Raw genomic sequence first — 12,767 nt, 5'->3', positions numbered from 1 at the left:
TGTGTATGTTTGTGTGTGTGTGGTGTGTGTGTGCGGTGTGGTGTGTGTGGTGTGGTGTGTGTGTGTGTTTGTGTGTGTGTGTGTAGTGTGTGTATGTGTGGTGTGGTGTGTGTGGTGTGGTGTGTGTGTGTGTGTGTATGTGTATGTGTGTGTATGTTTGTGTGTGTGTGTGTGTGTGTGTGTGCTTGTTTGTTTTTTAAGATAAATAAGTCTGGCGCAGGGAATTTTCTCTGTCTATATCAATTTTGAGACATTTTTGAAAGATGTTTGAAGATTATCATAGATATTTTCATAATTGGCATAGACACTCATTGACTCTGCACTTCTCACTGTGTAATATAAAACTTTCACAATGTGTAGTCTTTCCTCCATGTACTTAGGAGACGTTTCTCTATATATTTTTAATTTATGTAACTAATTTTTAAAATAATTTTTGCTAGATATATTTCCTCTCTCTTGTTAGATGTATTCCTTTATATCCATAGCTATTATAAAACATTACTGCATCATCCATATTTGCTAATTCACTATCAGGATATGAGAACATTTTTTACATGTGAGTTTCGTTCCCTCAAACATGACTTAAAAAAATCTTTCTGATGTTTTTGATTTTGATATATTTGATCATTACATTGGTGGCAAAAGTGATTCCTTGAATTTCATTTCTTCAATTGTGATGTTTTCTCTTCCCTGGTTACATAGTTGAGGACTCCCCTGTACCATGTTGAGTAAAAATCATGAAAATGAGCATCCTTGTCTTGATCCAAGAGTCAGAAAGCTTTTAACCTTTCCATATAAAATATAATATTATGTTTTAGATTCTATAAGCAATCTATATGTTAACAGATAGTCCTCTATATAATATAGTATTAGTATTTGGGAGTATATAGCATTACTTACATTTGAACACATCTTATTTCTGTAATATATAACATTTTTATCTGTTTAGAAAATTTATTGGCATTTTCTTACATATTTGTAATAATTTACAATTTTAATTGTATTTTTAAAATATTTTCTCATTTCTTCTGCAGTGCTATTACATACATACTGGTGGGTTTTGAAACTGCATGTGTAAAGTTGTACTGCTAAGAGCAAAGTAGTATATGATGATTTTAGTTTCAAAGGGTTTACAAAGATATTGCTTGTCATGTACTTGTTCTGTAAAGTATTTTTGTTTAGAAAATAATATTTTGTCAATTATTTGGCTTAAAGTTATTTTGTATGCATTTTCTAATTTGCTTATTATAAATATTAATATTTTCAATTTAACATTTTATATACATTTTCCAACTCTTTTAGTTATATTTTGTCCTATTTAACATTCTGTGTTAATGTAGCTAAACTATTGTAATTCACTGTGGTTTCTAGTACATTAGAATTTTCATTAGTTTGGAAGCTTGCTTACTTTCCTTCTTGCATTTAATAGTCCATTACTAGTTCTGATTTTTTTTTTTTACTAGTTCTGTTGTTATGTGAGTGTGAATACCATATACTATGTTACCACAACTCCAGTAAAGATTTGATCACTCCATTGTCCCAGAATGGCCAAGTTGTCATTTCTCATGAAAATTCACTTGCATAAAGAGTTCTTACTCTGGGAATCTGATTTCTGAACAAAAAGCTACTGCGTTCTACTTGGTGTTATCACCACCGCTTTCCTTTCATCTCCTTATCACTTTGCAGGGAAGATCAAAGACAACCAATGGAGTCCTTTATTTTTGCATGCAAGGTCATCTCAGAACAGGCTTTCTTTGAAGTCAGCCACGTGGAATCTTGCTTGACTCTCTGAGCTGCTCTTTTAGTAATGCATATATTTTATGATTTTGTATTCACATTGGGGAATGAGTGTGCACATTTTTTAAAACTTCAATACAGGAACTAAGCAAATCGTATGGTCTTCACATCATCCCACCACTGGAAAACTAGCAGTTTAAATTGAATTATTTCACAGCTTATGTTGAAAATTATTTTTTACTTTATAATATTCCAACAAATACAATGCATAAAAGATATATAATTTTTGCTATAAAACAATCATTTGCTTCCCAACACAGAATCATTCTAAGATGTGTTCACATTCACTTTTTATAGGCCTAAATAAATGTAAATATAGGGAGGTATGTGACTTTTAAAATATTTAAAACAGTTATAGTAAATAATAGAAAGAAACTGACTGAATGTAAGAAAATATCATGCATTACCAAAATCGAATTGTCTTGTAATTATTAATGAGGATAAAATTTGAAATGCTTAGTCAGCAATCTCTTTTAACTGCTATAAGATGACCCTTTGTAACTCAGAATCTGAGACCAAATTCATACAGCTCATTGTCAGCCTGCAAGAACAGCTTATAGAAATCCATGTGTAGTATCTGCATAGTGTAATTAAATGATTTTGATTAGGAAGGACTTAGAGCTGAAACATTAAAACATCCTAAATGATTAAGAATAGACTACATTATTTGAATCTTCCCTTGTCAGATATAAATCCTATGTCATCCTTGATGCTTAAGGCAACATTAGGAGGCAGGAGTTAGTGGTGATAATAGCCTACAGTTTTGATGTTAGTTACAATTCATTATCCACCCTGTTTAGAACCATGTGTGCACAGAATCATAATTACCCGATGAATAGCTTTATAAGTATTCTGAGTAGTCAATAAGAGAGCCTAAGAAAAAAGAAATGATGATATATGAATATAGAGTTAAAATGGTGAACAGAGAGGGAAGGATAAAATATCATGTTCATGTCTACTATAGCCTATATGCCAGGTATAATTATACTTTTAATATAATCTTTATTATTTTAATGTTATACACTATCTTAATTGGATAAATAAGCAAACTTCCAGAGCTTGGTCAAGTCCACAAAATGCATGGTCCAATAGAAATTATCTTCAAAATAGCATGCCAAACAGTTCCTGCAAACAGTTTCAGGTTTAGTAGAAATGTTAGGAAGGTAGGGATAAGGATGTTAAGGCTTTAAGGGAATTTCATGAGAGAGGTACTGAGAACATGTTGGCTGGAACACAGAGGCCATACTCTGCATCCATGACATTTCTACAATTAGTTATTCTATCTTTGTCCTGTGCTCTTTCAAGAGTAAAAGTGTTCTGAGAATTCTGTCTGCATAAAGTGTGGGAATCGCTGTGGTTTGTGTGTTAGTTGCTCTACCCACTAGCAAGAGAGGTATTTACCTCCTGTGAGTTATAACTCTTTAGGAAAGAATCAATAAAACAATATGGCTTTATTACAAGGGTCTGAGAAAATAGTGAATAGAGTGTGTCTGTTCTCAAGGCCATTGCTTTCTATCAGATTAAATTTCCCAAGATAAATTCAAATAAAGTCTCTGGTCAAAGCAGAAATGGGATTGCAGACAGAGCCATCCGACAGTCTAGGTCAGGTGTTGAGGAAAGGAGTAACTAGGCAGGTGCTAAAAATTGTCTGTTCTTTTATAAAACATTGGGTGTTCAGATAGCCAAGCATTAGAACATCCAACATAAAATCACCAAGTGTTCTCATGTCATCCAAGTATGTGTTATCTTGACAGATGGAGGAGATAATGAGAAATCCTTAACAGGAAACAATCCAGCACACAACAGAGCAGACCATCATTGTGAGAAAGGCTGCCCTTCGGAGTCAGCTTGTCTTGGGTGACAAACTGAGCTGAGTTTCAGAAGCAAAGTTCTACACCCTTATCTAAGTTGCTAGAAGCTTTGCAAATAAAAGCTTCACTACAGTGTTTAGAGTGACTGGTGTTCCAGTAATTGGCAAAGATGGATACCTGCATTAATCTTGTTTCTAGTTTCTAATTCTGAGGTTTTACTTTATTGGTACTCTAGAGTCTGTTCAAAGAGCCATGTGCCAACCACAGACCAAACTCATTCTGTCTAGTCCAATAACGTACTTGACCTAATCTCTATTTTCTTGCCTCCTTTACTGTATCCACAATAAGTTTTATACTCTCAGGACCATGCTTTCAAATAACAATCAACCAGCTCAAGAATTATGCCCTCTAGCACCTCTCCAAACCACTCCAGTACTGCCCTCTTGACCTTAGGGGCAGATACCCACAATGTGGGGTAGCTCCTATGTCTTGTGACTAGTAGCTGTCTCACCTTTGCATTGACTCTGAAATCACAATGGGATCTCCCATCTAGTTCTGCCCAGTGGCCAGCTCTTGCCTTCCCCATGTGGGCCCTTGGCATGACATATCCAGTGATTGTAACCTGTTTTCTTAGTAATGTATTTGAATCTGGTTACCTCTAACAAATGCATTTTCTATGGCACTATAGATTACATTTTATAAAGCAGATTCAGGTACTAGGTATAAGATAGAAATCTTATCCTTGTAAGTGGTACAAAAGCGAGTCTGGGAAATCAAGTTGAGAGCTGTATCCCCAGCATTGCTTCAGAATCCTGTTTCGGTGAATATCAGTGGTAAAAGCCAAAGTGTGAGGGTCAGAAGGACATCATGTTGCAAAGATGTGGGGATCAGTTGGCCTATTAAATCTGCCTTAACTTATAGTTTGTTAGACCAATGACTAAGCAGATAGTATGGGCCTGCCCTTGAGTGATCCCATGGGATAGCTGTCTGAGACAGTTTATAGATCTACATAGACTAATAGACTTTCAGTGCAGCCTCCATGCCATCCATGAACCATTAATGTGAGCCTGAGCCAATTCCCTCCCTCCTCTGCGTCTTGGTTCATCCCTTATATAGAATAGTAGGAGCTAGACCACCAAATTAAAATTCATCTTTTTTTATAGTAAATTGTGGCAAAGTATTATACTGATCAAAATGACTGAAGCTTCTGTTATGGTAACTTTATTTGTCCTTTTTAAGGTGTATCTTTATAGTGCTGTGAGAAAAGGAAGAAATGAATTTTCAGTCCCAAAGCTAATAGACAAAGAAGAAACATAAACACACTCACTGTAGCCTGGTGTTTCTCTGCTTTCTCAGATGTCTCTTTAAGCTGATTCTGCAGGGCTTCCTGGAGAGACTTCATTTCTTCCCTAGTTTAGTAGAAAAAAGAGGAAAGGAGTAATATCACATGATTACACTATTTTCCATGAACTTTCCAAAAAGAAGTTTGTATATCTATCTAAATTTAATGAGCAGTTAATTATAAATATGAAAGGCTACAGAGATACAAAAAGATGCATCTAAATTCTCCGGTAACAAGGGGCTGTCTTTCATGAAAATGCTAAAAGCTGGTTGCATTTAAGGGAAATTGCCTTGTTATTGTCTTTTATAAGAATCCCACAATGTGAGTCACTGTGAACAATGAAATATGTTCAATCAAACCAATGTACTAATTTGAATTGGAAAGCTAATTTCACTAACAGCATGTAGGGCATGAACATGCTGGGTCAAAAGTCATTATAGACTTCTGAAAAAAATTATTGTAACTTCCTGATCATCATAATTTATTAATTTTATAGCATTCTGGCTTAGAAATACTTTATATTCCTGAGGAAGTTTTATGGAATCATAAGAGAAAGAGATGTAGTTCTAACTAAGGCTTCACAAGCACAGGAAAGAAAATATATGACTATACATGTATAAACATTGTGCCCCAAGATCATTAGTATGCATGAAATATAACTTTAAAAAAACAGAGATTGGTAGAGAAAAACAAATATCACATTGTCTCTCATATTCATAATGTAAATCAAGAAAGGTTCTCAGTGTAAGAGTTGGGGGTATAAGCAGATGATAGTAATGAAGTAAATATGAATGAAGTATGGTGTGTGTGTATGTGTGTGTGTGTGTGTGTGTGTGTGTGTGTGTGTATGTGTGTGTGTGTGTGTGAATGTTATGATGGAAGCCATTATCTTATGTGCTAACTTAAAGTTGTTATTTTCTGTATTCCTCTCAGAAACTTAGAATCCATGCATATTGGATTAATGATATTTACTTTCATAAACTTGATTTTTATCACCCAAAATATCACCTCAGAAATATTAGATTGTAGTATTGAGTGCATATGTGTATAATAGAGTGCACATATATGATATATGACCATGCCTAGAGAAGCTGTCCAAAGTTAACAGCAACAAATAGTTTAAATTCTGTGATCAATTGTGGGGAAAGTAGCTCTGTTAATTTGTATAAGTGATAAAGTTTCCTCCCTGTAAATTTCTTTATTTAAAACTGGGCACAATAATATGGCCATTTTGTAGGTTTGTGGCAAGGTTTAAATGACTTAATAAGCCAAATGTTTAGCACAAAGCCTGGAAATGCAAATTACTTATTCTACATCCATTAAACACACAAACAAAACCCAAAAATATTGAGACCTCATGTACACTTTTTTTAGCAGGATGCCCCACAAGATGGGGTGGGAGCATTCTGTGTCTTCTAGATTTCTGCTGGAGGTACTGTGAATGCAAATTTAAGAGTGAGAGAAAGAAAGAGGAAAAGAGAGAGAGAGTAACAGAGAGACTAGGAGACGGAGACAGAAACAGAGAGAATACATTTTGGAATCATTCATTGTGGTTCTGTCCAAATTCTTCTTAATTCATAGTCTAATGCTAAATTCTAGCTTTTTCGGGGAGAGTTATATATATGAACACTTAAGTGTGGGATACCAGATTTTTACAAAGAGATTTTGTGACATAATAACTAAATGTTATGATAACATAAATATTAACTACAAAGTAACATAAAATAAAATATGATTGTATGCAATAAATATACATGTTATCTATCAAATCAAAGTATGGCATCTATGTCTTATAGACAACTGGTGTACAAAGGGATGGTGGCATTATGTCCATAGCATATGCACTCTCATCTGTGGGAAACATTATACTACTTCTACTGAGAGGGAAAATAGAGGGAAGGAAGAGCGTTAGGGAGGAAGGAAGGAAATGGTCTTCAAGTAGAGACTGAAATATGAATTATACATTCCTTGAATTAACTTACTTTTCATTCTAGATTTTATATTCAAACTATCCATTGCTAGTTTTAAACAACAAATAATATATTTAATAAAATTCTATTATAGAAAATGAGGGAATAAAAATAGCTTGTATTCTGGTATCTAAAGATGAATAGGGAACAAGACAAAACATCAGTGATAGCTGTTAGTAAAAGCCAAAGAAAAGACCTAGAGGAAAGGCCAGTAGCTTAAAGCACTTGCTCTTTGTGCAGAAAGACCCAGGTTCAATTCCCAGCACTCACGTTGTGACTCACAACCATCCATAACTCAAGTTCTAGGGGACAAGCTGCCCTTTTCTGACTTCTATGGGTACTAGATATGCGTGCAGTAGATATAGACACACGTAGCAAAACACTTATACAATAAAATACATAAATATATAAATAAATAAAACACTTATAACTGGAAGAAGTGACAATTCTGTGTATATCTATGTGGAGCAGAGCCACTAACTGTGATGGACAGCTAAGCCTTACACCTACTAACCAACTGTCACCACATATTTTTCTGTCTCCCTTAACCAGCTCACTGTTCTCACAGACTTACAGTTTCTATGTTATGAGAGAGATGATTCCAGGCCTACTTGCTTCAGGAGGATTTGACCATACAATTAGGCCTGGCTGCTTCACAGTCCCTTTGGTGCAGAACTGAATCCCTAGTTCTAAGAACGGGTGGGTCCTGTGACACAGTGAGATTGTTCACATGCTTGGCTATATTAGTACAGGTTTCCATATTGTGCAAGTATTGGGAAGCTTCTTTGTATAGTATTCATTTATATTTTCTCTCTGCAAGACATGAATTTTAGGTGGTGATGAACTGGTATATCAATCAGTAATTTATAGAGAAAAAGCTTGCCACTCCCTAATCCCAGTCTTCTGGTTTCTAAAGAACATGCCAGTGGTCAATACTCTTACAGTGCTCTGAGTCCTTGTTGCCTCTAATAATCCTCCCCTTTACTCAGCAGAGAGAGCAAAACACGTTTTGCTATTTACTCTTAAGAGATTTCAGGACAAACACAGGATCATTTCTCTGTTTCCATCACTTTATTAATGATACAGTGTTGATTAATATCTCTCTATCAACCCAGGTGTCTTCTGGACATATTCTCCAGGCTGCTATATATTTTTAAAATATACTATTCAAGAGTCAATATAGGTTAACCTATCACCTAGCTATTAATGTCATTATCAGATACTTAACAGTTATTTACTATCTGTTATTTTCCTCCATCTCTTACACACACACACACACACACACACACACACACACACCACACACACACACACACACACACACACATTTCTTGATCTCTATTGTTAGAAATATCCCCCCCACACACTTATCTTTTCACATAGCTATATATGGATACCTCCTATTTGCTAGATTCATGTAAAAGTTTTCCTGGATACGTAGAAATACTCTATTAACTTGTTACTTGTTTATGAAGGGAATTCTAGTTCATTCTATTTGGTTTTGAAGAAGTTATCTAAAGCTATAGATAAAGTTTACTGAGATTTCTATGCTGATTTTAATGGTAGACACAAAATAAGTTATTTTCAAGAAGTTTTCTAATTTTATATGAAACTCTGAAATCTCAGTACCAGCACATTTGCTTTATTTCATCTTTTTATTGGAACAGATGTTCAATCATCTGAGAACTTGAGGGTAATGGAGAAGTGTAGATGATTTCTTAATTATATTGTATAGATGTAATGCCAGTCCTTTGCATGTTACTATAAACTGACACAGATACCTAAGAAAATAAAATCCAAACCAAAGTATTATACTTTTGCTCATCTTTATCATATACCAGGCACCTTACCATGCCTGATTTACAAAGCCAAATTATCTGACACAATAGGATTCTAACAGAAGTAAGTCTTCATTTCCTAGTCTTCCCTGTCCTCCAGGAAGCATGTCCCCTACTGTTGATATCTTCTTTTCATCCTAAATAGAGTTGGCATAACCATTCCCCTGAAATCAAATGTCCCCCTTTGGCAGAGCTACCTACTGTGAGGCCTCAGTGCTGGACACCGAGATCTACTTTGGGCCACCCCTTAAAAAATTTTGCCTCAGATCCAGTTCTCTCCAGCTTCATTAATCACTGATATCTGACTTGAGTTATTCAGATATTATTTTTTGGGTTTTAAATTTTTTATTCATTTACTTGATTGAGATGACATGATTTGTTAAAGTAATAATTTGCAAAATTTTTAGTTTATTTTATCCAACAATTACTCCTTTTGTTGACAAATTTTTCTAGAAAAAATACATTGTTGAATTGTAATTATGTTGTTCAATAGGTATCACACTTTTCTATTTTTTAACATAAATCTTATCATTTTAATAAAATTCTACCAACTCTAAACCCTTCAACTACCACAGAGAATGGAGAGGCTATTAAACACTCCACTTCTAAGAGGCCTGTGTTTTGTAGATTCATTAAAATTCCTTTTTTATAAAACAGTGATTAAGATAATTAACTTTGTCTTGCAAATGAGAAATCCAAAACACACAGAGGTTAAAAACTAGTCTAAACACTAACCAGACAGTAGGTGGCCAAGGTGACTTGCCAAGCCTGTAGCTTATTGTTTTTGCTAAGAGAAATTGTGAAAATGACAGTATAGGATATAAAATTATTTTAATATTAGCATCTAATAATGAAAAACAAAAGTTCATCATTGTAGATAATGAAAAGTAGTACATGATATTGATATTTTAACCACATTATTGACCTAACCTGACAAGTCAATATATAAAATCAGCAGTGGAGACCCAGGCTGATGTCAGGACTTAGATCAGAGACTTGTTCTGTTACTTGATATGTATAATACTTTTGCACAGGTTTTTCTCTGCTGATCAAAAAGCCAGTGCAGCATGGAATTATGTAGACATTGAATTTGATGATATCTTATAATTCAAATCCCAAGAATATAGGTCTCAGCAACTTATTAACTGCTTCTAGCATACCTAATTTGCCCAGCTGCTGTCTAAAATGTAGATCTATTGTATTAGAGAACTAGTTACAAAAAGTCCAGCATCAATCTCATATGCACCCAAGTATACACAAGAAGATAAGTTCATTCATTGTAGTGGGTTTTGGTAAGCTCTGTGGCTGTATTTTAATAGCATTGCAAAAATAGAAGGAGCAGAGGTAGGGAGGAAGTATGAAGTTAAAGGAGAATAGAAATAGAAACTAGTAGCGAACTCACTTCTTACCTTTGTTTCTGGCCTAACTCCAGAAGCTTCTGAACATCAGTTTTGGAAGATTGCTCATCATTTTTCAAAGACTGAAAGAGAAATGCAGAAAAGCCATCATATTAAGATAAAACACTGTATTAAACCTCTTAGTGCATACATAGTTTGAGCTGAGGCTCACCAGATATTGAAGAAAAGAGTAATATCCTGTAAATACCTCATTTTCTTTTTAAAGAGAATCTTTAAAATTTTTAGTTTTGGTGTGTGTCTGTGTCTATGTGCTCACATAATGTGTGTGTTGTCAGACATGTCACGGTGCAGGTGTGCAGGTCTGAGGACTGCTTTGTGAAGTTAATACTCTTCCAGATTTACATGTGTTCCAGACATGAAACTCCAGCCACCAGGCTTGATTGAGAAGCACCTTAACCCACTGAGCTATCTCATGTGTGCCCCAGTCTCTTTATAAATGAAATAAAAAATACCTTCGCTAGTTCCTTTAATGTTTGTCCTTTAATTTAAATTACTTCTTGCATAGTTCCAACAAACAGAAGGCCTCATAGAAAGCTTGTCTGCTTAGGTCAGGGAACAACTTCATTGAAGTTGAAAGCTGTCAAAGGCACCTGCTTGTTCGTTCATGTCTATGTCTTACATCTAAGTAATGTTTTAGGATACATAAAGACAGAGGACCAGATAATTTTATGTCTTGTCATTATACATAGGTATTAAAAAATAATATATGACACTCCCATCATTGTTACTTATATACTTGTAAATTAAACATTCAGAGGTCATAAATGAGACCAGAAATCTTCCCCAAGCGCTTCTTATACAGTGATCTTTCATATTAAACCTTTCCTAATAACTTGCTTATTTATACTCAATAAACTGTTTAATAGAGTAACCTGTCATATTTGATATTAAAAGTTTAAATAAAGAGGCAATAACAGTTTCTACAGAGTAGCTGTGGATTTTGGAAAATGACAACGGTGTAGGAGTGAGTGTATTGTTCCTTAATGTTTATTTAACAGACACCTATCCTGAATTATGCAAAGACTTGTAAGACATGCTGCTGCCTGAAGGGTGTTCAGCCTCCTGTTCAACAGAGAACTTTAATATAGTTTTAGCTTTACCAGAGACACTTAGGGGCTGAGCTAGCAAGGACTAACTGAGAGTATCTCTAGGAAGTATTTAGGGAAAACAATTTCTCCTAAAAGACAAAGAGAGCAGTATAAGGAATTAAAGTGGAAAAATCTCAACAGTCTGATCAATGTACATCATGGATCCACCTGGATAGATCAAAAAGTCAGCCCTATGATCTCTTTATTTAATAAAATAGTTATAAAATGCATAAGGGGACATTTTAATTTACAAGTTAACTCAGGAGAGGAGGAAGAAAGACATTTAAAATGTGTTATATATTATTAACCATTGCCTACATTGGAGGTATTTTGAAGAAAATGCAGATTGAAAAGGTAGAGGATTCTACTAAAATTGTTTTTTTAAAAAAACAAAACAAAACAAAACAAAAACCATAGACATAGAGGTAGGGATATAAGTAAGTAGTGTGTGTAATTAAATATATGATTCAATAACTGGCTATACACACAGTTCAGCAATAAGAAACCAATTGATCAGATGGATAACCTGTGGAAGACCTATTTTACATAATTACTTTGTCTTCAGCAACATCCAGTGAAGAATATACAGTTATTTCACAATGATTTGACTCTTTTAGTAATAGGAAGGTAGATTACCAACTTATTAACAAATATACTTATTGATCATCCTACATTCTCCTTCCACACAGGATAAAGTTATGAAGAGTGACCCCCCTAGAAATCTATCTTCAAAAGAGAAGATTTCCTGCTTTTTATACCTTACATTAAAAAGCAAATGAATTTACAGAACAAACAGAAAAGTCTAAAAGGATCTGGAGAGAGTAGTTAAGAGAACTCTCTCTTCTTGCAGAGGACCAGGGTTTGGTTCAAAGCACCCACAAGGAGGCTAATCACTCTCTGTAACTCCAGCTTGGAGAAATCCAACACCCTCTTCTGGCCTCCACATGTGCTGCATGCAGTGTCCAGGATATGTGCAGGCAAAACATTCATTCATATAAAATTAAACAGACAGACAAATACATACTTTTAAGAAATAAGAAAAAAATTAAAAAAATGTTAGTAAAATACTAAAATAAATATATAAGAAATACATGTTTGATGTATTGAGGAATTATTTCAATCTTCTTGTATCTATTGAGGCCTGATTTGTGACCTATTATATGGTCAATTTTGGAGAACCTACCATGAAGTACTGAGAAGAAGGTGTATCCTTTTGTTTTAGGATAAAAAGTTCTATAGATATCTGTTAAATCCATCTGTTTCATAGCTTCTGTTAGTCTCACTGTGTCTTTGTTTAGTTTCTGCTTCCATGATCTGTCCATTGCAGAGAATGGGGTATTCAAATCTCCCACTATTATTGTATGTGGTACGATGTGTGCTTTGAGCTTTAGTAAAGTTTCTTTTATGAATGTAGATGCCCTTTGATTTGGAATACAGAGGTTCAGAATTGAGAGTTCATCTTGGTAGATCATACCTTTGATGAATATGAAGTGTCTCTCCTTA

The 12,767-nt window shown here is 34.5% G+C and overlaps 1 protein-coding gene across 2 annotated transcripts in view; it reads right to left on the bottom strand.

Moving 5' to 3' along the window:
* The window catches only part of Luzp2 (leucine zipper protein 2), a 392,186-nt gene that overhangs the window by 184,921 nt on the left and 194,498 nt on the right, over positions 1–12,767 (bottom strand). For both annotated transcript variants that reach the window (XM_031386806.1, XM_031386808.1), the window contains exons 3-4: positions 10,168–10,238; positions 4,936–5,017 (exon numbers count right to left, since the gene is read on the bottom strand). In XM_031386806.1, the coding sequence (XP_031242666.1) occupies positions 4,936–5,017; positions 10,168–10,238 (153 nt within the window). The remainder of the gene's footprint in view (positions 1–4,935; positions 5,018–10,167; positions 10,239–12,767) is intronic.

Source organism: Mastomys coucha, unplaced genomic scaffold (genome assembly GCF_008632895.1).
Source record: "Mastomys coucha isolate ucsf_1 unplaced genomic scaffold, UCSF_Mcou_1 pScaffold21, whole genome shotgun sequence".
In the NCBI taxonomy this organism is placed as follows: Eukaryota; Metazoa; Chordata; class Mammalia; order Rodentia; family Muridae; genus Mastomys; species Mastomys coucha.
This window is presented reverse-complemented; position numbering and strand designations above follow the sequence as displayed.